This window comes from Leopardus geoffroyi, chromosome B1 (assembly GCF_018350155.1).
Source record: "Leopardus geoffroyi isolate Oge1 chromosome B1, O.geoffroyi_Oge1_pat1.0, whole genome shotgun sequence".
Taxonomy (NCBI): Eukaryota; Metazoa; Chordata; class Mammalia; order Carnivora; family Felidae; genus Leopardus; species Leopardus geoffroyi.
The window spans coordinates 25,876,521-25,903,462 of NC_059327.1; the positions used below are offsets into that span (position 1 = coordinate 25,876,521).

Here is a 26,942-nt window from a genome sequence, read left to right on the forward strand (position 1 = left end):
GGGCGGGAACGGGAGAGACTCTGGCGAACCCAGATCGGCCGCGAAGGAGGGCAGCGGCGCGGCCACCGAGCCTGGTGGGGCCGTCCGGGCGGCGCCGCCTCTTCCCTCCCCCGCGCTAGGCCGGCGGGGCCGCGGAGCCGCGCGAGGAGCAGGGGCGGGGCGACCTTTGCTCCGTCCCCGGAGACTGCGGGGCGGGGTGTCGGCGCCGCCAGGAGCCGGCCGCGCGCGAGGTTCCCCGCCGCCTCCCGCTCGCACCCCCTCCGCCCCTCCCACCGGGACCTGCTTGGCCGCGGCGGCCGCCTCCGGGCGTCCGCACCTCGGCCCTCGGTTTCGGTCAGACCCGCCCGCTAGCTGGTTTCGATTGGGGACGGGAGGCCGGAGCGGCCGGGACGCGCGGAGGGAAGCAGAAGCGAGCCGCGGAGTGGGGACGGTCCGGCGCCGGAGACAAAGGGCGCACGGGAAGGAGCGGGGCGCCCGCGCTCGCTTCGGGGGCCGGAGCCGGGGGCGCAGGGGCGGCCAAGGAGGCAGGTGCGGGCCCCGGGATGCGGACGCCGGTGGTGATGACGCTGGGCATGGTGCTTGCGCCCTGCGGGCTGCTACTCAACCTGACGGCCACGCTGGCGCCCGGCTGGAGGCTGGTGAAGGGCTTCCTCAACCAGCCCGTGGACTTGGAGCTGTACCAGGGCCTGTGGGACATATGCCGCGAGCAGACCAGCCGCGAGCGCCAGTGCGGCCAGCCCGACGTGTGGGGCTACTTCGAGGCCGAGCTCGTGCTCGTGGCGCGGGGACTCATGGTCACGTCGCTGGCCGCCACGGCCCTGGGGCTGCTGCTGGCGTCGCTCGGCGTGCGCTGCTGGCAGGAGCGGCCGCGCTTCGCTCTGGCCGGCCTCTCGGGCGTGGTGCTCTTCGCCGCCGGCCTCCTCAGCCTCATCCCGGTCTCCTGGTACAACCACTTCTTGGAGGACCGCACCGTCCTGCCCGCCGACGCCAGCCCGGTCACGGTGCACGTCAGCTACAGCCTGGTGCTGGGCTACCTGGGCAGTTGCCTGCTGCTGCTGGGCGGCTTCTCGCTGGCGCTCAGCTTCGCGCCCTGGTGCGAGGAGCGCTGCCGCAGCTGCCGCAAGGCGCCCCCTGGCAGCCCGCGCCGCGGCAGCATCAGCACCGTGCACGTCGACTGGCCCGAGCCCGCGCTCGCGCCCGCCATCAAGTACTACAGCGACGGCCAGCACCTGCCGCGGCCCGCCGACCTCGGCGCCGCCCGCAAGCCCAGGGTCGGCTTCCCCATGCCGCGGCCTCGGCCCAGCGCCTACACCAACCAGGTGGACGTGCTCCGCGGGGAGAGGGCCGACACCCCCGACGCCTCCTTGCCGAGCACCGGGTGCTGCCAAGGCTCGCTGCCCTGCGACTCCGACCTGTAGACGGCGGCCCCCCTACCTGCTCTGGCCAGGCTCTGCCCGGACAGAGGACTCGCTCCACCACGTCCAGCCTTGAACTTGTCTGTTACCTTGTAGCCGGAAACACCTGGCTCAGAGTCTGAACTCGGACACGTTCCTGTAACCGGTTTGGAGGGTGATGCTCCTTTCTTGTGGCCAAAGTAGACTCCTTGGACAATTAGTTCAGGGTTTGTTTGGTTTTCTTTTTGTAGAGTTTAGTCTTCCTCTCCGAGGGATCAGGGTCCTCATATGGAGTGACGCGTTTTTCATACTTTAAGCTGAAGGAGATATAGAAAGGGTGCTTTTGCCTCGTGTTGACGTGGGACAATAACAAAACGTCAAAATCAGCAAACAGAGGCCCCAAAACCCTGTTTTAACACCTCGAAACAGTATCCGGAAATACCAGTGAACCTTACATCAATATAATTTTTTTTTCTGCTGTATATAATGTATTCTTATGCAAACTCTCAAGAGACCAATATACTGGCTATGTTTGAACGAAGCTCTTAAAATAAATGTAGAGCCATGCAAATACCGGCAGTTTTTGTGGCTTTCATGGAATAACTTGTTTAACTCATATTTACATTTCTTCAAGTATGCATAGGATTTGTCTTTATTACTTTTTTTTTTTTTGGTGGTCACTGCAGAGTTTCTGTATTAGAAGCCAGGTGGGATTGAACAGACTAACCTTATATTGCTCTATTCCTTGGCTACCTCACCCTGGACTTAGAGGACCATAAATTAAATATTTGGTACCAAGTGGAATCTGTTAATCACATCGGATTAAGGAACATGGCATACATCTCTCATTTATGAATAAAAGCTGAAAACAAGAGTTTCAGTATATTCCCTCAAGCTGTTTTGTCTCCAGTACAACCTTTAGGAGTTTAATCATTCATTGCTAACAATTTCCTGGCTGCTTAAGCACTGTTTCTGAAATCTAGCACTCAGATCTTTGCCCCTCTTAGCATAGGATTACTAAAAGGAGCCAAACCCCCCCCCCCACCACCACCACCACCACCACACACACACTAAATCCCTGATTGCTTTATTTTCAGGTTCGGGCTGGTTTCTGGGCAAAGCCAGGTCTATTGTTGAAAAAACTAGAAGCACCAGTTTCCGACACGAAGTGAGCCTAGAAATCTTTTCCTTTCGTAACAGCGGTGCCTAAAATCACAGGTAGGCTGCGAAGTGTTCCATGAGGGAGACTAAATCTCCAACAGGGCCGGCTCTCATTTCAAGCTGTTGATTTAAGGGTGCCTTTTATTGAGCCGAATCTCATCTTTAAAAGTTACCCTTGGCATCCAATCCAGAGGTAGGAATGTTCAGTTCAGTAGTGAACTGGTAACAGAGAGCTGTACCGTAAGTAACTAAACGGCACCTGCTGCTTATTAGCAGTGGAAAGGATAATATAAATTCGCTTCCTTTGCCATTTTGTACCAGAATCACCTGTTTTTTGAGATCAAGCCTTAAAGTGCAGGCGTATCGTTTGGTGACCTCTTTCAAATGCAAATTCTCATTGAGTAGGTCTGGAGTGAGGCCTGGAACTGATTTCCTAAGGAGCTCCCAGGAGGTGCCAGAGCTGATGGGAGGCCCCCACTTGGGGCTGCAAAGGCTTTCGTTGGGACTGTGCCTGGCTCAAATTGCAATCCTTCCCAACTGGCAGCACAGAATCAGACCTTTGAGAGCTTGCCCCCTAGGAGAGCTAGGGCACTTGCTCCGGGGAACGGGGCCCAGATGGAGAAAAGGCAACACTGCTTTCTCAGCTAACACCTCAAAAGGCAGGGATTAAGGGCCTGGGAAATCAGGACCTAGCAGACAACAAACATAAAGATACTGGGTTTCTAGCAAGTATTGAATTCACTGAATCCTGCCTGCATAATAATTCCAAATATTTCTTAGAGAAGCCTGAGTGGAAACAAAACTAGTGTTTTGTATGTTTTCACTTTTCCTCCCTGCCCAATTATTCTCCTGTGGCTTGTATTCAAAACAGTTCCCTTCTGGTGATTGAGACTTTGTTTTCAAGAATTAGAGCTCCATTTTTGCCCTAGCACAGAAATGAAACCAAAACTGCTTTTAAAAATGCAAACTGGCTTTTGCTATAAAAATATTCAAGAAAGCCTGGAAAGGCACTCCTGCATCGGGCTGGGATCTGTTTGGAGACACACGGGTCATTCTGTGCCACAGCAGCATAAACGGACAATGGCTTTGACACACAAGACGCTGGACCAGGCTGGAGCCTCAGGAGTGGCTGTTGTGGGCCTGAACTTCCTATGGACTAGCCAGGCGATCTCCCCGCAGGGAAGACACTAATGGGGAACAGCACAGCTGCTCTGCCTCAAGCCTCCCCCTCCCCCACCACCATGTACCAACACAGCTTGTTCTGAATAATCCCAATCACATACAAAGTATGTGTCCCCAGTTACTGGCTGAAGTCTTCTCAAGATTACTCCAATTATGCCTGGAGGGCGGGGAAACACGTGGAAGTGGAGGAGATACTGCGTTAACAGGCTTCCGGCTCTACCTGTTCTGCAGTGAGGCTCTTCTGGGAGCATGCCCTCACTAAGGAGGGGTGAGGTTTTAGCACACAAGCTGTCGAGCCTTTATGGAGGCTGTTGGAGGGCCGCAGCGATGCTTTGCAAACCACTCTCCACTGCATAGATCGCCCAACTGATAGATTTGGGGATGCCTGTCACCTCGTCAGCACCTTTGTGAACACTTTGGAAAACCACCGTTCCAGGCTCTGCGTTTGTGGAACTTACACACTCTAGCAGGAGAGCTGTGTACAAGGAAAATGAATAACAGACCAGAGCCAAGGGCTGGGGGAAAAGAAGAGTGGGATTTTAGGAAAGGCAGCCAGGAAGGGGGTGATGGCTTGACCGGAGAATGGAAAGAAGGGAGAGGGGAACGTTGCAGGCCGAGAGAACAGTGATGGCGCACCAGTCCAGGCACCAGGGTGGTTTGCTTCTGTCTCACTCCAGAACAATCTGCTAAGGACAGGAAGAAGCAGGAGGTACCTTTGAGCAAGCCTTGGGAAATCATGCCCTCTCCCTGTTGTCAGGTTAACTGCTTCTCTAGGAGGGAATACAGTCTGGAACAAACGCAGTCTTTTACAGAACGTTGTCCGAATCAAGGGGCACCTGGGGGGCTCCGTCGGTTAAGCGGCTCACTTGGTTTCAGCTCAAATCAAGAACTCATGTTTTGTGAGCTCAAGCCCTGCGTCGGGCTCTGCACTCACAAAATGTGTTCAGAATCAAATACAATTCAATTTGTGACTAACTGGTGAGAAACATCCTGTTCTGTTGATGTATATAGATAGCCCACAACGCAGCAGGCAGAGAAAGGCATTCGAATCTCAGGGCCGCATCACATCCCCAGGGTTCTGGATCTTACCCCTGTATCTTCAGTCCCATCTTCTTAAAATGAAGACCTGTCAATCATGTCTTTAAAAGCCTCAGGATGTTCCTTATGTGTCATCCACTCTTAGCTTAAATGCCATTCATGGCTTGGCTAAGGCCTGTGTTTTTTCATAGTTTTCCCCTGTCCCATCGCACCCTAAATGGCTGCTCTCCCCCATCAGCTTCAAGGTGTCCTATTTGAACACATCATCCACATGTTCAAGTGTGTCATTTTCTTGGGGCACTTTCCTGTTTCACCTCTAAATTGAAGGTAAGGGCATGGTTTCTATGCATGTTTATAGTCCCAGAATGGGTACTAACACTTGTTTAGGGCCTGTTAGCAATTTATTAAGTTAGGACTGCCTGGGTGGCTCAGTTGGTTGAGCGTCTCACTTCAGCTCAGGTCATTATCTTGCGGTGCATGAGTTCGAGCCCTGCATTGGGCTCTGTCCTGACAGCTCAGAGCCTGGAGCCTGCTTTGGATTCTGTGTCTCCCTCTCTGTTCCTCCTCTGCTCACAATCTCGCCATCATTATTCCAAATGAAAGCTTGTGTGAGGGGCCAGGGAGGAAAAAACAAAAACAAAAACACAACTTGTGTGCAATTCTCATCCAGTCTTCCCTATGACCTCCACCCACATTCCTCTCTCCTCACACTGCAAGCAGTGAAATGAGCCCCTCCAGTAAATCTCCATTACACAGGACTGAACACAGGAAAACAAGGGCTTTGGTCCAAATCAAGGAAGATACAGACAAGGCGTTTTGGAGTGGGGGTGGGCGTAGGGCCTGGGAGAGGCAGCGCTGACTAGGGAGAGGAGGTGTTGGTGTGTGGAGAGGAGGGCTTAAACCTTGAGGTAGACACAGTTCTACAGCACTCTTGTCCCACCGGCCTGCCCAACACGTGTGACAGGGAGGCGGGCGCCGCTGGGGGGTTTTGGGGTAACGGTGGGGTTTGGAGCTGATGGCCAAGAAAGAATTCTTGAACATGTCTTTGGTGCAAAAAGGTGATTTTATTAAAGCACAGGGACAGGGCCTGTGACAGAGCTGCATGGGGGTTGTGAAGAGTGACTGGTTATATGCTATGGAGTTGGGAGGTAAAGTCAAAAGGAAGTTTCTTAGAAGGATTTCCATATGCTAAAGACTCACATTACTGGAGGCCTTGCTATTGTCAAGCTAAGGTCAGTTTTTTTTCCCCCTCTAGCAAAGCATTATGATTAAGACCTAAGAAATGGTATAGTCTGTATTTGCCTCAAGTATTTGTCAATGGGCTGCAGGTTATGAGGAAATTTAACTTAACCTTCCAGTTCCTTCTTGCCTTTTTTCCCCCCATCATTATGGAGGGGAGGGTGATGTTGGGGCTCCAGGAAGCTGAGTCTGTAGGTTTCTGAAGATTAGGCTATGGATAAGATTGCCTTTTTCTTATAATTTACTAAGATATTTGTGAACTGATGGAGACTCAGATCCTGCATGACTATGCTCTCTATCAGGTAACCATTGGCTTTCTTTCCTTTCCTTTGTTCTTGGGCAGGCAGGGGTCCCTGAGGAATATCCCACATAGCCCACCTGGGGGACGGGTGTGCTAGCTTGTGCTTGGCCCTCCGCTTGTCTTATGCTCCCTCATCACAGCCACATTCATAAAACAGCGTGAGGTCCAGGCACAGAGCCAGGCAGGGCAGGCCAACTCACCGGTGAGGAGCACCTCTGCCATTCAACATGGCCACCACCGCTCTCCCCCAACCACCTTGGCTCCCAATCGTGCCAGTGCCCCCCAAAGAGCTGCCATTCATCACAGGGCTGAGAGTCCCGGCAGTTTTACTAGAATTTGGGGGTGGGGGGTGGCTGGCATATGCTTCCTAATAACGTAAAGAACCTGCCCTTGCTGGACTTCCTAATAACGTAAGCAACCTGCCCTTGCTGGACTTTGGCTTTCTTGTCTGTATCTGTACAACGGGGAAGAATGGATTCGATGTGATCAGAGGGCCTTTCTAAATTTAGTATCTTGAGAGTGAAAGGTAAGAGTTAGGTGCAGTGAAGAAGAGAAAAATAAGTAAACAGTGAAGGCTTAGGAAGCTCATTGACCTGTAAATTGCCTGATGGCAACTAACTCCATGTTCTGGCTCTTGGTTTCTCTTGAATTTCAGAAGGCTTTCAGCAGTTTAAATAGTAGGAACTCGATGGATCCCTCCCATTATCAATGATCCCCCATTTATTTCCTAAAGAGAGTATACAGTGTTTAACTGCTGGCTATAAACATAAAAGGTCAAGTTTTGCATAGGGCTCCTTGACTCTAAAGCATGAACCAGTTAACTTTGGTAAAGCTCCTTGGTCTCTCCAGAAGAGAACCCAAACCTCCCAACAGATTATAGATGTTGAATTCCTATAAGGAAATTCAAATTTTATATCTGCCACGGGGTTTACTACTCCAGCTCTTTACGTGGAGAAAAAATTAAGAAATTAACACCTAATACAGAGACCATCACAAAAGGCGGCTCTTAGAGTTAATATGCCATTGCTCCAAACAGGTAAGATTATGAAACTGATATAATTAAACCCAATTCTGGGGATAGGGATGGTTAGGAATTGTTCACCTTATGAATGGGTACTTAACATTTATACTTAAGTCTTTCCGGTTAAAAGGACATTCAGATGTGTCTTGTAAACTCTTAATTATAGGGAAAGCGTAACAGGATGTGTTGAACTAGATTCAAGTGGCATAATACTTAGACACACATTCATAGGGGAACAAAGAGAAAAGACATAACTGAGCCAGGGCAGAAGGTGGAGGGAAGGGGTGCATCCACGGACACACAGATTTGGCTGCAGTCAGCAACCCTTTTCCCCACGAAGAGGAAATGGAGGTCCTATCTGGGATCTAGCCTGGAAGCGAGGCCCGCAGGTTAGAAGGTGCGGCCAGGAGTTGCACTCTAGTGGACAGCTTGCAGAAGTAGGAAGTAGACGGAGCTGGCCAGAACACGAGCCTTGGAAGTCCCATGGAGGCTTGAGGTCCACAGGAGGTGAAGGCGACGGCTTAAGTGTGTCCAGGCAAAGTGTTAATACTGCCACAGGTCATCCGTGCATGGTTTCAAACCAGATTCTTGTGTGGCATTTTTACTCACTTTTGCACAGAGAGGCAGAGCCTTGCCAATGGCCAACTTGGCAGTGAGATGGTTCTCGGGAGAGGTAGCAAGAGAAATCTAAGATTCCCTCTGTGGATGAGAGAGGTCTCAGGCACTTTGGTGCTGAAATGGTTTTTGCCAAATACAGCTAAACACCCGATCAACTTAATGCTGCTCTGTGCGTCTCCCAGGATCAGGAAAGGCGGAGCCCACAGTGGTTGTTTATTTGGTCAAGTACTTGGGAATTTTTATACTTGACTGCAAAGCACAGTCTGTTTTACGTACCACACTCACAGTAAGAAGCCCAGGACTTCTCTTTATGCTCGGTGGCCTATACAAACCCATTTTGTAAGAAACTAAACTAAACATTTCTCAGTCTCTAGTGTGCAGGCATTTTTGTATTTTCATGGGATGTTCGATTGGCCTGAGAGAGGTTCTGTTAACCCCCTTGTTATCACTGGGGAAACAGTTTCATGATTAAGTGATTTGCCCAAGGTTGCTATTGAATTTTAGACAATACTGCAGTTACCCGTCTCCCATCACTGATACAGTGCCCTTGATACCTTACATAAGTGTGAAGGAAGATGTCATCTCGAAGGCAAGCGGAAGTATTAGTGGTCCAAGGGACTTTGGGATCTAAGTAGCATCTACATGTTTCCCCGGCAGGCAAGAGCTGTTTGAAATGCATCCTGGTCCACACCTGTAACTCTGTGTTGAGAACAGTTTCCACCCACTTTACTTCAGGAAGCCTTAGACAAATCGTCTGGTCGCATTTCTACATCTGTGAAGTAGATTCACCTGTACAGTTGATTCTTGAGCAAACAGAGGTTGGGGTGCCCTCCCCCGGCAGTAGAGAATCCACATATAACTGGGCTCCCTCAAGACTTAACAGCCTCTTGTTGACCAGAAGCCTTACCCATAACAGTCAATTAACATATTTTGTACATTGTATGTTTTATATGCTGTAACCTGACAAAATAAGCTAGAAAAAAGAGTTACTAAGAAAATCATAAGAGAAAACACCTTCACAATATTGTACTTATTGGAAAAATCTGCACCTAAGTGGACGCATAAGTGCAGTTCAAACCTGTGTTGTTCAAGAGTCAACTGTACTTGGTTTTAGAGTCAAATGAGAGCATTAACGGTTTTTATAAATTTTCAACAAAAGCGAGTGCTAAGTTTGTAGGTATCAGAGAGTGGTAAAGAACTAATACTTGAACGCTTGCTACACTGCAGAAACTTGACCTTTACCTGAAAGGTAAAGATTCGAGAGAGATCATTCCCGTTTGCAAGACTGAGAAACCGGTTCAGAGCAATTAACTACACCTCAAAGTTAGTGACAGAGAGAAGATTCAAATTCAGAACCTCTGACTAGAACTGGGGCCAGGCACACGGGGATTAGAAAGTTTCTGTGAACAAGCCACGACCTAAATCACTTGGGGCCTGTACTGACGTCCACCCCCGCTGGTGATGAGTCTGCCAACACCCACTAACAAAACCAGATGAACTCTCCCAATTTTAAAGAGCAGTTATTTTAATAAATTACCATTTTAGCACATGCAGTTACAGTAAGTTGCAGATGTTAAAACAGCACACAATACAATGTATAAACCATTTTTATTGAGATGTTCCAGCTCCTGTATTCATCAGGTTAGTCAGTTTGTAAAGTTAACAGTTCCTGTTGAAAAAGAGACTTGAAGTTAGAGAATACCCACTATAGTAGTTTTGTGGCAGGGGTTGCGGGGAGGGGGAGTTAAGATTTTATTTGTAAGTAATCTCTGCACCCAACATGGGACTCAAACTCACATCCCCGAGATCAAGAGTCATATGCCCCACTGATTGAGCCAGCCAGGTGTCCCTTAATATATATATATATATTTTTTTTAATTAATTATTTTTAAGTAAGTTCTACACCCAATGTGGGGCTTGCACTCATGACCTTGAGATTAGGAGTCACGTGCTTTACTGACTGAGCCAGCCAGGCGCCCAAGAATACTCACTATGTTAAAACCAAGCAAAACACAGAGGTGGTCAAACAACAAAGATGTTAGCAGAGCTCACAGAGGGATGTAAATTGTAGGGGTAACTCCAGCTAACTCTAATGACATCCCACCCCACCATATGACTGAGCTCCTTGTGGAAGTTCACCAAAAGCTGAACGTCTAGATTACTATTTCATGCATATTTCACTTCAGTTTGAACTAGAGATTGAACAGAGTCTAAACATAAACAAGGGACTGGACATCCATTTGACACACATAATGGCATCATTCACCAATTACAAAAAGCTCTGTAACTTACCACTGCCTAGTTTTGCCCAGCTAGGATTTTTGAGAAGGGACCTTCTTTCACTGTACCCCACAATCTGTTTTCCCCAAAGACACTTCCCAGGCATACCTGCTCGTCATAGGCTTCATTGACAAAAGTCTCACTATTCATTAGATTTTCCTCTTCTTGGCCATTTTCATTATGGTGGGTCAGATTTCTTGATGCTGCTGTACTATTTCTAAAAATCAAAGAAACAGTCATCAGAGTTGTTCCTGGAGATTGAAGCTGGGATCGGGCTATGATTAGAAAGGGCCAACTCATCCCCTATCAAACAAAGGCTATCATTATGGAAATGATGTTCTATTTTGTCTTTTGAATGAATCAAATGATCTAGAATGGGCAATACTTGAGTCAATTGTGATTTGTTACCAGGCATTCACTTAATTTCCAAAATAATACATCTTCTCAACTGGGGGAAACTAGGTAATTGGGGTCAATGAGAGGTCAGACATAGGTGACTTAAGAAAGCAGATTAATGGAGCACTTGGGTAGCTCAGTGGGTTAAGCATCCAGCTTTGGCTCAGGTCATGATCTCATGGCTTGTGGGTTCAAAACCTGTGGCCCTGCACTGGGCTCTGTGCTGATGGCTCAGAGCCTGGAGCCTGCTTCAGATTCTGTCTCCCTCTCTCTCTGACCCTCCCCCACTCATGCCCTATCTCTCTCAAAAATAAACATTAAAAAAAATTTTTTTAAGTAAACATTTTTTTAAAAAAGCCAATTAATGTGGTAGAAAGACCTGAGGTGACCATCAGTATCCCAAGGGTAGAATTTCAGTCTGTTTTAACATTAGTAAGCTATTAGCCAGTGTTACCTTGGGCAAAGATACACCATTTCTCCTGGCCTTCTCTTCATTGTGTGAATGCTGGACAGAGACATAACTTTTAAAACTTTCCTTCTCTCCATATTTTTTGATACACAGGCTGCTTAATGTCTCGGCCCAGTATGTGTAACCTAATCAGTTTCTTCAGTTTCTATAACTTCCTATACTTAAGCCGATTTTGTCATCCTTTCTACCCTTAGCCAGCAATTTGTTATCCTTATTTGTTTCTTTAATCCTGTGACTCTCTTGCTTTTAGGCAAAACTTTTTGTTTGCTTTAAATCTTTCTGGAATTGATTTCACCTCCTGTTAGGGGCTGAGTTGCGTCCTGTCCAAATTCAAATGTTGAAGTCCTAATCCCCAAGCACCCCAAGAGAGTCTTTAAAGAGGTAATTATGCTAAAGTGAGGTCATTAGTTTCGGCCCCAATGCAATATGACTGGTGTCCTGATAAGAAGAGATTAGGACACAGACATGTAGAGGGAAGACCATGTGAAGACACAGGGAGAAGTCTGCATCCATAATTCAAGGAGAAACCAACTCCACGGACACATGGATCTCACACTTCCAGCCTCCAGAACTGAGAAAGTAAATTTGTTAAGACACCCAGTCTGGCAAACTAACACACCTCTGAATTTGCCTCCAAACAATCATTGGCACTAACTCTGCCTCGTTGGTAAAGAATCCCATCACTCCATCCCTGAGATTATTATGCCACTAATGGCTGTTGAGGGCAGTCTTACCTCCATCAGTGCCTCATACATCCCTTACAATCTCATTTGCCCCAGGTCTGACTCAAAGACGTCGCCTCTGTTGTTTTTCTGTAGGTCATCTAACAGGTGAGGGCTGCTTCATCACCCAAATCCTTTCTCAGAGGACAGGCTTCTAGGATGGAGCCATACCTCCGACCCCATTAATCTTATTTTATAAGCCTTCTTGGGAATAAACTCTCCCGTGAGGACATTAATAACTGCTCACCTTTTTAATTTGTGTTCTTTTCTGAAATAGACAAATGCTCCCAGAGCTACCAGGACAACTGATAAGGCAATGGTTACGCCGAGGGCGATGTGGCCAGGGGCGGGTCCACGTGCTGGCTCTTCACAGAACTCTCCACCATATTCCATCAGACAGCTGCACTTTCTTAGCTCTCCTACCACCGTACAGACTCCCCGCCCATTACAGTAGTCGGTGCTACACGGCAGATGTTTTGCCCTCTGTGAGTCCTTGGGATGAACAGGCTCGCCTTTTCCCTTGGTCTCTGAGGTCTTGCTTTCTCTAGCAGAAATTGGAGGGATGGGTGTTTTTCTGAGAGGATAATTCATCCCTTCTGGCCCCGGATATCTAGCCTTGGGAGACTCAGTAGCTTGGAGAGGTAGCTCAGCTTTTAGGGTCCACCTTTTACCGGCCTCTGCATTTTTCGATGTTGGTGCTGAATGGGTTTTATCTGGATAGGTACCTACAAAAACAGGTAGGAGTGTGGGTATATACACATGTGTCAGTTGAGAACTATTTCAGAAGAGCAAGAATTCCAGAAGACTTAACCAGAGAAGTCTGAACTTATCATTACCATAACCTTTGGACAGAAAATTAAAAACATACAAAAACCTGCATATGGTAAGGCACTTAAAATGTTTGGTTTCAGGAGCAGCCTATCATACTAATCTATTTATAAATGACGGTGTGCCCACTTTTAGCCAAGGTAGACCACCTCCATGACCAAAATGTTTTATTCTATAAGGAATAGTGTGGTGGATCTAAATGGTAAATCTCTAGAAAGATTTTTAAGATGTAAGTTTATCTGTAAACATGATTTTTTTTTTTTGAGCCCAAGTAAACTGTTGGCTTAGCGAGATCTACTAGCTGCAAATATTGGATTGGACTTGGTGGCAGTGGTGGGCACGAGAGGGTGGGCAACAGGGCGCTTCTCACCAACAGTCTGAAAGTTGGGTTTGCGTTGAAGACGTTTCACCATATTCTCCATCCCTGTGGGCACAAGCATTATTCCACACGAAACTGCTAAAGACCAGACTCCTGGGAGGGAAGACAGCAGCACCTGCTGTGTCTGCCTTAGCTGGTGTTACAGGCGTGTTTCCGCTCCTGGGCAGTTTAGGGTCTTTGACAGTTGGGTATATCCAGAGGAAGCCAGTCTAGCTTTATGTGCCCAATACCATCCCCTCCAAAGAAGCTTCATGTGAAAGTCAGGGTGAAATACTGATTGAGGAGTAGAGCCAACGCTTTGTCATCAGGACGGGAGACAGGAGAGTGTATGTTAGGTTTCCGGTTTAGTTTTAAACCCAGATGGTGAGGGCGATGCATTTCTCACTCACTGACGTGTGTGCTTGAGTCACTGTAACACAGGCATTTTGTAAAACCATTCTCATTAACTAGACCATAGAATCAACTCTGGGAGTCAAAACCTATTAACTTTCCAATTTAAGATGAATTGATTAGGGATAACAACTGGTATTCCATCTAGTCAGCTTTCAGGAAGATGAAGGTTTAAATTGAGCAATAAGAACCCTTGGCTATAAGACTCCTTTTCCAGTTTGTTTTCTTACTAGTTATGATGGGTTTCAGTGCTGAGCTCACTGTTTCTTCAATTCTACAGCTCACGTGACTTGAATACCATTGGAGCCAAAGCTGTAGATTTGAGGATAGTGACTGCCACAGAATTAGATATCACAGTCGCTTAGCTGACTGGCCAGGACAACAACTTTCCATGAAGGCCCTATGTGGCAGCAGCATTTCTGTAACGACCATCTACCAGCTAGCATTTAAGAACTAACATGACAACAGTATGTACTAAGATGGCGGCTTTATTTGCATGCTCTTGTATTCCTTAACTCTTTGACATAGAAAAGTGCTTTTTCCACATTAACAGTGGGGAACTGAACCAAGACAGGTCAAATCATTTGCCCAACCTCCTCCTCCTGGGCTATGCTCACTATGTGATCAATTTTAAATGCACAGAATCAAATCTAGATTGAATGAATGTTCTTTCAGACAACATACAAACTGTCGGACTCCTTGCAGCTACCATAATGCCTGTTCTAAAACTGAATGGGAGGACACATTAGCTTTCCAGAAGGTGTCTATATAATTTGATATCCAATTTCCCATAGAAGTTTTATGTTGTTGTTCAGTTTAAAAGTGCCTGTAATAACAAAGCTATGGTCTAGAGGATAAAAGCTTGAGGGATACTACAGAATTAGATATTAAGAATTAGATTGAGATATTAAGAATTATTTTATTAAATATTGAAAGTATGTCATGCGTGGTGATGAACAGTGGGGTCCTGGATAGGAATTACTCACAGCCCATTTCATCAGATCCATCCAGACAGTCAATATGACCATCACAAACTTGCTTCATGGAAATGCACTTCTGACCATCCTGACAGGATTGTGATGGCTCAGAGCACTGGACAGCTTTAACACATCTGCTTATGTTAGCCAAGTAGTACCCACTGGGACATTTACAAGTTGGTCCTTCAGGGTTTGGCAAACAGATATGGCTGCACCCTCCGTTGTCCTTTGAGCAGCTGTTACTACCTGTAGATCCCCCCCCCCCAAAAAAAAAAAAAACATTGATTTAGATGGTTTCAGAAGGGTCTTCTGCAGACGTTCTACAGACTATCAGAGTTATGGGACCCAGATGTTTTTTTCCAGAGTAGATAGCTTTTTAGTTTAACTCCTTTTGGTCAACCAGGTGCTGAGTGTTTGGTGATTCTTCTTCATGGATAATGATGACTTCAGAAGGCTAAGAGTTCAGGCAAGTGAGAAGCTTAAGAAAAATTGCGCTGAACTCTGGCCCATCCAAGACCCCCTTGTGAGTTCTCCTTTTTCCCTCACATCAAGCACCCAACAATAACACTAGAAGGGCCTTAGAAATAAAGCTGTCTTTAGATGAAAACATGAAGGCTGTGGTGTCTATTCTCCCTCTGTAAGATTCTGAGTAGAAGTCAGCCATTTATAGCTGATCGTGGTTTTGCAAGGCTTAGATCTTAAGCTTTAACCTCTAGTAAGGTTTTATTTTGAGATATTCCAGGAATAGTAGACTAGGTATGTATATAGTGCAGATAAAACTTGCTTCAGGAGTGACAGGGACCCTTCTGCTGCTTCTCAGACCTAAGCCACAGATTATTATCACTTGGGTGACCATTAATCCACACTGAAGAATTCTGAAAAGGTTCTCTCTGGAAAGCCTTCAGAAGTTTAAGCATGACTAACACCAGTTTTAGTCATGTTTAGCTTTCCAAAGCAAAGCAATGGGGCAGCAATCACTTAAGACCAAAATACTCAATATACACGGCAGTGGTAGATGTGGTTAACTATTCGAGCTCACATTGTTGGTGTTAATCTCAACTAGGAAAAGACTTTTATCTATTACTATTTTAACTAAGTCCATCATCACTGTACCCAAACACTGGAGGAAAGAAAACATCTGGGCGCCCCCAGGTTGGTATTCCAAGGATTAGTTAACACCACAAGTAGATACAAGTGACAACAAGTAGAATAAAGACCAGTTCCACTGCAGAGATAAAAGACAATTCCCATTTTACCACAGATGTAATTCCATCCACGATAGAACCCAAGTATACCAAACCCCAGCCCAATATACTTACCACTGTGTTTTATCTCCTCAATAAGTAACAGGACTAGTTATGCAGAACTATACTGCATAGAACTTCATAAAGACAAGAGAGTTATGCAGATCCACAAGAATTTGCCAAAGTAATTTAATGGGAAACACAGAGTTATTTCAAGGAGATATTGTGGGATGGAAGGTCCCCTTCGTGGGGGAACCACGGCAGGCTTCAGTGCTGTCATAATTTTTGCTTACCCTGTTGACTAAGTTTGCTGGAAACTTTTAAATCTACAATCTTCTGGTCTGTTTGGAACCACCGGTTTTCAGAAAGTTCTGCCTTGCTGTACCAAACTTTAGTGATTTGGGCTGAAACAAAAGCCAGTGAAATATCATGAAGAAAAGCAAATTTTAAATTTTTTTTTTAAGAAAAGCACATTACTTCTAAGACAACTTCCTGTGCAAAAGAAATTGCTCAGTGTGGAAACTGTCGCCCATCTGCATCAACTCCAGTTGAGTAACAAGAGTTTTACCAGAGAGACAGGTGTTTTTCTAAATCTTGTTTCTGGGAAGAAATTTAAGATAAATAAAAACAGTTCTATGCCTTCCTGCAAAATAAAGTCAGGTGTAAATTATGTTGAGCACATTCGTACACATCCTGATATACAAAGACAGAAAATTAGGACATGAGACATTTAAATATAGCCCATGCGAATAATGGGTAATGATTTTAAACACTGTTCTAAAACATTTCTGAAAATGGTTTTCTGCGATAAGCATCACCAGGGGATCTTACAACAGAAAGCAAAGATCTCACTACATACCTAATAAATTAGCATCTCTGGGGTAGGATCTGAAAACTCGTTTTTGCAGTTGTGATGTGGCCAGCCCAAGTGGTCAATGGACCAGCACTGGGAAATTATAAAAGAGACAGCTTTTAAATAGCGTTTTCCAGTTTTACCAAATCTGGATGCTAGCCAGAAACGACATACTGGAACACTGTGGTTTAGGACAGTCGCTTTAAATTCTAGAAATTCCCTGCAAGTGCAGAATGTTCTGTAATTCGCTTAGTACCTCCATGCATATTTAGTCAAGTGAGTCATGTACTGTCCTCATTTTACAGGTAAGGTGTTATAGCTACCAAGCAGCATAGCAGTTATACTACCTGGTTCCAATTCCTGGCCCAGTTCTCTCTGTACCATATCACAATGTCCTCTAAGGCAGAGAGCTTTTAATGAAAGCCAGAAATTTCAGGTAGAACAGGACTAAGCCTGTTCGTATATAAAGAATAATATTTTTTCACATAAAAGCTTCCCCAAGTCATAGAATCTCTGTTACATATACACGTTAGATTAGAGAAGTTGCTTAACTATTCTTCCAGAAGAAAGACCCTACCAAAGATCAATGGTAAGCATTAACAGATTTGCTTTAGAGATCCAGGAGTAAATTCAGATCACAAAGACACCCACCATCATCAACTGTTGTCCAGAACATCATGCCTTGGCCATATGTAAAGAGGTTAAGGCCCTCAATTCCTCTGCGGTCTACTCTGTATCTAGAGCCATCTTGTTGAATACTTTCTATGAGTCCTCTCCCTAGGAAGAGAGGCTTAGTTAATCTCACTTAGCCTAAACAACCATACTCTATCCTGTAGCTCTTTGGGTCTTGTCCTGCCTCCCCTCCAGGAGGATATGATCTACCATGCATTTTCTGAAGGACAGCTCTCCTTCATTCACTCCAACAGAGATACACCACGATTTGCTCGTGCACATTTGTTAAGTTCTTGATTTTATTCCTTCACAAAGGGGCAACTGCATGATTCTGGGGCCTATTACTTTCTACTCAGAATGGGGAATCATTGTGTTTGTTTGGAAGGTGGTACAGAATATATAAACTCAGACCTAAATGCTATTTGAAGGTCCTCATGGCTGAAACCAGAAAGCAGGACATCACTATTTCACTCTGGCCAAAGAGTCCTTCGGACTCACATTTAGGGCATAGGTTATAATTGCTTACCAGTGTCAGCCCAGTACACTCGGGTCCCCGAATCCGAAAAGGTCAGGCCTGCAGGGACCTGGGATTTCTGCCACAGCACCTTCCTCCTGCTGCCGTCCATGGAGGCACATTCAATGCTGGACCCACGCCCACCATCCTCCTGGGAACCCAGGTCCACAAAGCACATGACTGCAGAGGGTGGGTGGAGCACAACAGAGGCAGGATGGTAGAGGTTTTCACTGAACAGGACAGTGGGACACTGACCTTCTGAGGAAGCTACATTGATGTGGGGATTCTCACTGTCAATCCAATATATGTTTCCACTCAACCAGTCCACAGCAAAGTCGATCACGGTCCCCTCCACGGATAGGATTTTCCTCCAAGAGAGTTTTCCAGATTCTTTGAGCCTCAGTAGCCTGATATCACCATTATCCAACTCTGAAAGGTAGAGAGCCTTTTCTTGGACTAGGTAGTCCAAGGATGCAAGCTGGTTCACAGTGGCAAAGGGAAGTATCCTATGTTCTGGTAAAGTTGGCTGTCCTAGTAACGCTTCTAGATTTTTCAGATAAATCTGTGGGGAAAAAATTAGGTGGATGGCACCAGCTGAATCTAGTGTCATTCTTCACCTTGATTTTGCATTAATGTCACGCTGCTTGGAACATATGAGAGTTTGAACTTATCTTCTAAAAACCGATAGCAGTTATTTTTCTCCCTTCATGGAGCTTTAAGCACTTAAAAGTCCTTGAATCCACGGGTTTTAAAGAGGTACTCCTTCATTAAATGCCCTCCCCTTTATTTTGTAAATTTTTGAACTATAATTGACCTATGACATTTGTGTAAGTTTAAGGTGTCCAAGGTGTTGATTTGATACATTTATATATGAAAGCCCCTCTCCATTAAATGAGACTCCACTATTAATATCTTACTGAAACTGAAGTCAGTCTTTCACCCCAACATTTTTCATTTTCATCAGCTTCTTTGAGAGAGAGACAAAGAGTATGTGTGTGCACACACACAAGGGGCAGAGAGAGACAGAGAGAATCCCAAGCAGGCTCCACGCTACCAGTGTAGAGCTTCTTGTGGGGCTCGATCTTGTTACAAACCGTGAGATCATGACCTGAGCTGAAATCAAGAATCTGATGCTTAACCAACTGAGCCACTCAGGTACCCCTCAACATTCGTCACTTTAAAGTACCAAAGTTGACAAATCGTCTCTATAGGACAGAAGTTAGAAGTGACTTGTTTGTTGGTACCTCCTATGATTTAAGAAAAGTTCCCTCACAAAATGTACTCCCCCACCCACTCACCCTCCCCCACCAGGCTAGAACCCAGCTGAGCTGCTTGTATTTAGAATTATTCCACACCACCGGTGAGATGCTTAGACAACTAAACGAGATTAATCCCACTCTCAGATCCCTCACCTGTGTTCTGATGTGCTATTTCTTAAGAAGTGGTCTTCACTTCATAGCCTCTTTATTTTGGTCTTTATTTTGGTCATGATAGCTCCCAACACACAGTGAATGCTAGAATTTAAATTGTATTTGAAGAATATCCCAAGGGGGTGGGGGTCGTGCCTGACTGGCTTGGTTGGTAGAGCATGTGACTCTTGACCTCAGGGTTGTGAGTTTGAGCCCCAGATGAAGTGCAGAGACTAAGGAATAAAAAATTTAGGGGAGCCTGGATGACTCAGTCGGTTAAGCATCCAACTTTGGCTCAGGATATGATCTCGCAGTTCATGAGTTTGAGTCCCACAATGGGGCTCTGTGCTGACAGCTCAGAGCCTGGAGCCTGCTTCGATTCTGTGTCTCCCTCTCTCTCCCCCCCCCCCCCCCCGCTTGTACTCTCTCTCTCTCTCTTGCTCTCTCTCAGAAATAAAAAAACACTAAATAAAAAAAGAAAAAATTAGAAAAAAAAAAGAACATTCCAAGGGCAAGGGCCCCTACTATGTATAACTTGCAAATTACTCGGTCTGAAATGGACTGCGGCCCAGGCCCAGACACGTAAGGCTGTGGAACAGTACCTGCATGATAACTGTGGGCAACACAAGGAACATAAATGCAGACTCCTCGAGTGGAACGCAGGTGGTGCCATCGTCTGCGAGCAGGAGTCCAACTGGGCAACGACAGCTTCCCTTGGGGCGTGGGCTCAGAAGGCACAGGTGAGAACATCCAGCGTCCAGACAAGGATTGGTAGACTTGGGCTGGAGCACTTCATGCATGATCTGGAAGAAAGCAGCCAGATGTTACTACGCATCACCGAATCCTTACAAATAGCTAATGAGTAAATCTTGCTTTCTAATCATGACAGAAGGATGTCACTAGTTTGTACTTGGGAAGTTCATACATATGGCCTTTTTAGGGAGACTGGGGGGCAAACTTTGAAGAGTACACTGTAGACCTTGAGTCCGTACGGCTGTTCAGAACGCTTGATGAGGACAGCCCTGTCCTTGCCTGTTGTCTTCTTCATGCGTTGTACAGTTCTCGTCTTCATCTCAGACCAGAAGACTTCATCTTCAAACACAGTGACCGAAAAGGGGCTCTTGATTCGAGTTAGCTGCAGCATCTAAAATGGTGGTGATGAGGTTTCTGGGATGAGTTTTATACAAGGCATAAGACATTACATACAGCCTAACACCAAGGGACACTTACAGTAATACCAGTGCCATCTAGATTAGCAGAGCCAATACAGTGAAATTTGTCATCAGACCAGAATATCTTCCAGCTAAACTGGTCAAGTGCTATGCTGGTTGGCGAGCCAAGACCTTGATCGATGAGTACTTTTCTGCTGCTACCATCCATCCCAGCTTGTTCTATTTGAGGTTCTCCTCCAATTTCAGACCAGTACATTAACCTATGCAGATGAAAGTCAGCTTTAAAGTATTACCTCACAGAAAATATTGATTCATTCCTTAAAACACTGATCTCTAGCCCAATTATTTTTTTTCCTCAAACTTGGTCTATTCCTTATGTGAAATTGTGAAGTGGTTGGGGCGCCTGGGTGGCTCAGTTGGTTGAGCGTCCGGCTTCGGCTCAGGTCACGATCTCACAGTTTGTGGGTTCGAGCCCGCATCGGGTTCTGTGCTGACAGTTCAGAGCCTGGAGCCTCCTTCGGATTCTGTCTCCCTCTCTCTCTGCCCCTCCCCAGCTCACGCTCTGTCTCTCTCTGTCTCTCAAAAATGAACAAATGTTGGGGTGCCTGGGTGGCTCAGTCGATTAAGTGTCCAACTTCAGCTCAGGTCATGATCTCACAGTTTGTGGGTTCGAGCTCTGCGTCGGGCTCTGTGCTGACAGCTCAGAGCCCGGAGCCTGCTTCGGATTCTGTGTCTCCCTCTCTCTCTGCTCCTCCCCCCCTCATGCTCTGTCTCTCCTTCAAAAATAAATAAAAACATTTTTAAAAATTAAAAAAAAATTATGACATGGTAAAAGAAAGTTTCCCTTGAAATTTTACAGTGCTTGTTTATTCATTACTTGGAGATAAAATATCATAACAGCTATAGAAGCAGCCAAGGAATACCTTAGTTCTGGGCCTGGAAAACAGGGAACCTGCTGATCTTCTCTGGGCGAGAAAGTAGGCTAGTTCTATGGGAAGATGTGTGCCTTAGACCTTATTCTTAGTCACAATTGAAGCCATTAGATGCATCAGGAACTATTGCCAATTTCCTGAGGACCATGTTAACAGATTCCTGGTTGAAGGTGTTGAAAGGGTGAGAAAAGCAGAGGGTCCCCGATATGGGTCACCTTTGGATCCTAAGTTTTGCTCTATCTTGTTCTTACATTTGATACACACATGGCCATCCCAGTGAAGGTTTGGCTCTGACAGATACAAAACATGGTCTCTAAGTTCTTGGCCCTTTCCACAGAGAAAGGACTCTGGATGGAAGAACCTAGATTCAAGCCCAACACATAATTATTTCCTCCACTAATACCAAGCACATCAGTATAAATTAAACACTATCCCTAGTTCCATTCTCCTTCCTCCTGCCATTTAAAGCCATAAAATAATATACCTCTGAATGGAGCATTATTTTAGCAGAAGAAAGTGTAAGTGGGCCAGCAAGTGAGCATACTTATATCTCACTTCACTGAAATAAAGGACTTTTACCAGAAACTTTTACGATTACCATGTGTATGGTTGACCCACATCACCATAAGATCTAAAGTCAAGTCAGATAGGTTTTTACTCACTCATTCTGTGTTGGGTAAACACAACCAAGGTAGAACTAAGGAGGAATGACAAACCTAAAGGACCTCACTGGCGTTGTGATCCCCGGACTCACCCGTTTAGGGGATCTAAAGCCAAAGACTGTGGTTGAGTCATGTCATCATCCAGGACAATCGTGTGCTCAGATTTTCCTCTCCAGACGGCAGTCAGCCGAATTGCCAAAATCTGGCCAGCTGTCCCATCCACCCAGTACAGATTCCTTCCGATCCAGTCGACTACTATACAGTCTGACCTTATCCCTGAAGAGAGGAAGCCATTCAACATGTGAATCGAGGTTAAATTACAGCCTTTACTGGGTTTTGGCTCCTAGGCTTCAGGCTTGAATGTCATGTTAATTCATTTTCCTACGAGTACCTGCATCCCCATCAGAGCAATCTTTAAAATACTCCCAAGTTCTATTCCTAGAGGAAGACGGCCATTAGAAATAATGGCCTCTGGCTGACAGTTTGGCCCCCACTGTCTTCTGGGGTGACAACGCATCTTTCTATTTCCAGCCAATTAGCAGGCTTTGATCTCTTTTAGTGAAGAAGATTTAATGAAATCAGGGTTTAGAATGTTAATGGCCACTCATTTTATTTTTCACGCTATATGTAATTCACAAGGACAGCATGAAGTCTGTGCAAAGGGACATACCTTTCACCATGGTCCCTTTCTTCTTGGTGTCCATACTTATCCACTTAATACTTTCCGTACCGACATCCGTCCAGAAGACCTTCTGCCCCACTAAGTCATAGTCAATAGAGAAAATCATCATGTTCTTGTCTACGGTTGCCAGAATATCTTCCTTCAAGCTCCTCAAGCCATAGAGGAGTAGGCTGAACTGAATTGCCACAAGCAGGATTGGTTCGGTACCTGCCAAATTAGAACCGCTTTCAGCACGGCCTTAAGGAGTTTGATTGCTGAACCCAGCATGGGCTAAGGAATAAGAGAACAAAGTGGTCTTTGCCTTCTCACTGCCAGGGCTGGGACACCAGCCAGCTGGTATGTAAGTAGTTCTCCCCTCGATGTTATTAAACTTGAGCTAATACCCACAGTTCAAAGATACTCAGAAGAAAGGCATGGCTAGCGTAAACTGAAAGCAATATTTCTAACTAAGGATTTGTTCATAGTGGGCAGGAACAAAGTGCCTATTGGAACTTTTGACACTCATTCTAACTTCAGGTAAGGCTGACCGGTGGCGACAGAAGCCGGAGTTGTGGTTCTGTTACAAGGATGCCTTACCTGTAGACACCTTCAGACTCCAACCCAACCTAAATGGCTACATATAAAAAGGGGGCTTGGGGACCGTGCTAGTCCTGCTCTGCAGACAGAAAGCAGGCAGGGGCATTTAGGACTTGAGAAAGGAGATTTGCACTTGTTATTCCTGGAAAATTTAGAAGCTCAAAGCTCCTGATCCGGGGCTGAGGAGATATCCGGGCTCCAGTTTACCTGCTGCTTTACAGGTATGGCCATCAGGCTCCAGGGAGTAGCCAGGGTGACAGGTGCAGCCATAGGAGCCCTCCGTGTTGACACAGGTCTGACTGCAAGGCTGACCACCTGGCTTCTGGCACTCATCCACGTCCTTGCAGACTTGGCCGCTGCTCTCCAGCTCAAAGCCTCGCTCACAAGCACACACCTGAATGAGTTTCAAAAACATGAAGACTTCCTGAAGACATCGATACATAACATTGATGAAAAGGCCTCACCTTGCTATTAAAAGCACATGGTGATACACTCAATTTCAACAGCTGAAAACAAAAAAGTTCTTAGAACCAGCTTCATTTAAAATTTTAATGTTTATGTATTCTTGAGAGAGAGAGAGGGAGGGAGAGGGAGAATATGAGCTGGGGAGGGACAGAGAGTGAGGGAATCTCACGCAGGCTCCACACTATCAGCACAGAGCCCAGAGCAGGGCTCGATCTTACAAACTGTGAGATCATGACCAGAGCTGAGATCAAGAGTCCGACGCTTAATTAACTGAGTCACCCAGGTGCCCCAGAACCAACTTCATTTTAAATATAGTCATTCTCGGGGCGCCTGGGTGGCTCAGTTGGTTGAGCATCCGACTTCTGCTCAGGTCATGATCTCACGGTTTGTGAGTTCGAGCCCTGCATCAGGCTCTGTGCTGACAGCTCGGAGCCTGGAGCCTGCTTCGGATTCTGTGTCTCCTTCTCTCTCTGCCCCTCCCCAACTTGTGTTCTGTCTCTCTGTCTCTCAAACAATAAGTGTAAAAAAAATTTTTTTTAATATAGTCATTCTCTGTCTTATCAACCTTGCTGCATACCTCACACCCTTGCCACCACCATGGTTCCTGAATCAACAAAGGGGTCCAAGTTCAGTCCATGACACCCCAGAACCCCAGTAGAATCAGTAAGAGGCATGGAGACTTAACTGGCAGACCGGCAGTCTGCCAACAGAGAGAGACATTACTATGATGGGACATCAGAATACCGTTTTCTTCTACTTGCCCATCAGAGTCAGGCAAGTTCATGATGTTCGGCCAACTACTAATGCCAGACCAGAGCACGGGCCGTGGCTCTCCTCAGTTTAAGGGCAGGTCACATCCAAATACACACATGGAAGGGACTTCCTTCAAAACTTCTGGCTCAGTCCCACATGTCCCCCTGAGCTCACAGCTCGCAGGCAGTGGAGTTTCTGCAGGCTGGGTGTTACGGTTCCAGGAGACACGACATGGGGAAGGAGCTCAACGGGATTCCCTAGGAGCTGGGAAGGACTCAGAGGATGGGTCGGGGCAGCTCTGCCACATGAGACTTAGAGCCTCCCGAGCAGTCAGGGACAGCCTGAGTGAGCACGTCGCCCCCTTTCGCTAAACCAAGTCTATGGCTGCTGGAGAAGAGTAGCTGGACGAACTCACAGGCCCGTGCGGGGACTGGTAGCAGGCGTGGGAACACCGCGCTCCGCTGCATGCTGGCCACGCGCACTGTCCGCCTTCGTCGGAGCCGTCGGGACAGTGCTCCTTCCCGTCACACACCAGGCGGAGGTCGAGGCAGGCACGGGAGCCGCACTGGAACTCAGAACTCTGGCACTTCTCGGGGGGGCCTGGAGAGGAGGACTTTCTACTTTTATAGTCCGCCCCCGACCCCCGAACACCCCTCCTGCAGCAATGACGTGCCATCAAGACGCCTCCATTCTGGAAAGGGGGTGGATGTCAGCGCCCTCACCACTTGCTTGTGGAGCTGGCTTCTCACACCAAGAGGAGGCCGGCAGCCGGTGCCCCTGAGGCCTGCCCCCCTCAACCGGAGCCCCTGCACTTACACCCGGCCTCGTCACTGCCGTCCCCGCAGTCTCTCTGCCCGTCGCAGCGCCACGCGTCAGGCACGCACCGCTCCCCGCTGGCACAGGACCACTGCCTGGAACCACAGCGAAGCTCCTCGGGGTCACAGTCCTGCGGAGACAGTGGCTCCGTCAGCGACACCTGCATTCAGAGCCCAGGAAGCAGTTCTCGGAGGGAGAACAGGCCTGGGTTACTAGGCAACGCTCAGGTCCCCTCTGCAATGAGGCCAGAGAAAGCCCCAAAACTCAGAGAAATGCTCTCAGTAGCCAGAGTTTAGGTGAGGAGTTCTAGGTAAACTGAACCTGGGCGGAAGTGGGAAGAAGGGTCTTAGTTTAAGAAACCTCAGAATGGGAACACCTGGGTGGCTCAGCCAGTCAAGTGTCTGACTTCAGCTCCAGTCAAGATCTCTTGGTTCATGAATCTGAGCCCCTCGTCGAGCTCTGTGCTGACATCTCGGAGCCTGGAGCCTGTTTCGGATTCTGTGTCTCCCTCTCTCTCTGCCCCTCCCCCGCTCATGCTCTGTCTCTCTCTCAAATATAAACATCAAAAAAATTTTTAAGTAAAAGAAAGAAACATAAGAATGTGCTCTAGAAACTTTCTTTAGATTGTTTTACCATATCAAACCCACACCCTAGCATGTTAAAAGTTATAGCACCAATTTGCACCTAATCTGACTTGGACACTCAGATCTGGGACAAGAGGGGAGGGGACATCTGTACGCCTGCTGTAGCCCCAAACCTTCAGATGCATTCTCAGCCCCTTGGGTACCAGCAGCCACATCTTCCACACATTTGACAGATGAGGGAAAAAACACTCAGGAGTAAGTACTTTTCTTAAGGTCCAACACAAGCCGTAGGATTCTAGCCAGGCTGCACCTCACATACAACATGGCAGCCTCAGTGCCCCTCATGGTGACAGGTGAGCGGAGCTTCTGAGTGGGACACTTAAGCCACAGCCATTAAGACCGAACATTTGAAAACCTACAATAAAAACCTCCTAAACATTTTTGTTTCAACGGGAGATCTTCTCACTTTGGACACTTCAATGTAGTTACGAGTAACTTTCTGAGCAGTAAGGAGGAGAGCCTTCTCTGTTCTTGTATTTTCTCAAGCTTTCTAGAGGGAAGCACATATTCCTGTTGTGAGGAGAAATCTGTTCTTCTAAGCTGCTTTTTTTTTAAATCTTTTTTTTTTTTTTAAAGCACATTTTTTTTTTAATTTCTTTTTTCAACGTTTATTTATTTTTGGGACAGAGAGAGACAGAGCATGAACGGGGGAGGGGCAGAGAGAGAGAGACACAGAATCAGAAACAGGCTCCAGGCTCTGAGCCATCAGCCCAGAGCCTGACGCGGGGCTCGAACTCACGGACCGCGAGATCGTGACCTGGCTGAAGTCGGACGCTTAACCGACTGCGCCACCCAGGCGCCCCTTAAATCTTTTTTAATGTTTATTTATTTTTGAGAGAGAGAAAGAGCATGAGCAGGGGAGGGGCAGTGAGAGAGGGAGACACAGAATGCGAGGCAGGCTCCAGGCTCTGAGCTGTCAGCACAGAGCCCGACGAGGGGCTCAGATTCATGAACCAAGAGATCTTGACTTGAGCCAAAGTCAGACACTTAACCGACTGAGCCACCCAGGCACCCCTAAGTTTTTTTTTACTGTTTGTTTGTTTGTTTATTTAGGGTGGGTGAGGGGCAGACAGAAAGTGGCAGGGTGGGCGGGGGGAAGAGAGAGAGAGAGAGAGAGAGAGAGAGAGAGAGAGAGAGAGAGAGTCAGTCTAAA

At 46.7% G+C, this 26,942-nt stretch overlaps 2 protein-coding genes across 2 annotated transcripts in view; one reads left to right on the forward strand and one right to left on the reverse strand.

The window, feature by feature from the left end:
* Positions 1 to 269: 269 nt before the first annotated feature.
* On the forward strand, positions 270 to 1,532 carry CLDN23 (claudin 23). The gene has a single exon (XM_045455621.1). The coding sequence runs from the start codon at positions 543 to 545 to the stop codon at positions 1,416 to 1,418; it is 876 nt and encodes a 291-aa protein (XP_045311577.1). The 5' UTR covers positions 270 to 542; the 3' UTR covers positions 1,419 to 1,532.
* A 7,929-nt stretch (positions 1,533 to 9,461) lies between these two features.
* The window catches only part of LOC123586418 (low-density lipoprotein receptor-related protein 2-like), a 44,658-nt gene continuing 27,177 nt past the window's right edge, over positions 9,462 to 26,942 (reverse strand). The window contains exons 19-33 of the mRNA XM_045455647.1: positions 25,146 to 25,275; positions 24,745 to 24,929; positions 23,319 to 23,505; positions 22,524 to 22,742; positions 21,946 to 22,129; positions 20,318 to 20,519; positions 20,067 to 20,231; positions 19,690 to 19,890; positions 17,691 to 18,240; positions 17,144 to 17,269; positions 15,933 to 16,043; positions 14,405 to 14,641; positions 12,069 to 12,546; positions 10,343 to 10,451; positions 9,462 to 9,623 (exon numbers count right to left, since the gene is read on the reverse strand). Of these exons, the coding sequence (XP_045311603.1) occupies positions 9,597 to 9,623; positions 10,343 to 10,451; positions 12,069 to 12,546; positions 14,405 to 14,641; positions 15,933 to 16,043; positions 17,144 to 17,269; positions 17,691 to 18,240; positions 19,690 to 19,890; positions 20,067 to 20,231; positions 20,318 to 20,519; positions 21,946 to 22,129; positions 22,524 to 22,742; positions 23,319 to 23,505; positions 24,745 to 24,929; positions 25,146 to 25,275 (3,111 nt within the window). The 3' untranslated portion in view covers positions 9,462 to 9,596. The remainder of the gene's footprint in view (positions 9,624 to 10,342; positions 10,452 to 12,068; positions 12,547 to 14,404; positions 14,642 to 15,932; positions 16,044 to 17,143; positions 17,270 to 17,690; positions 18,241 to 19,689; positions 19,891 to 20,066; positions 20,232 to 20,317; positions 20,520 to 21,945; positions 22,130 to 22,523; positions 22,743 to 23,318; positions 23,506 to 24,744; positions 24,930 to 25,145; positions 25,276 to 26,942) is intronic.

Coding starts and splice junctions, on each gene's coding strand:
- CLDN23 (XM_045455621.1), top strand. CDS start 543: ATGCGGACGCCGGTGGTGATGACGCTGGGCATGGTGCTTGCGCCCTGC.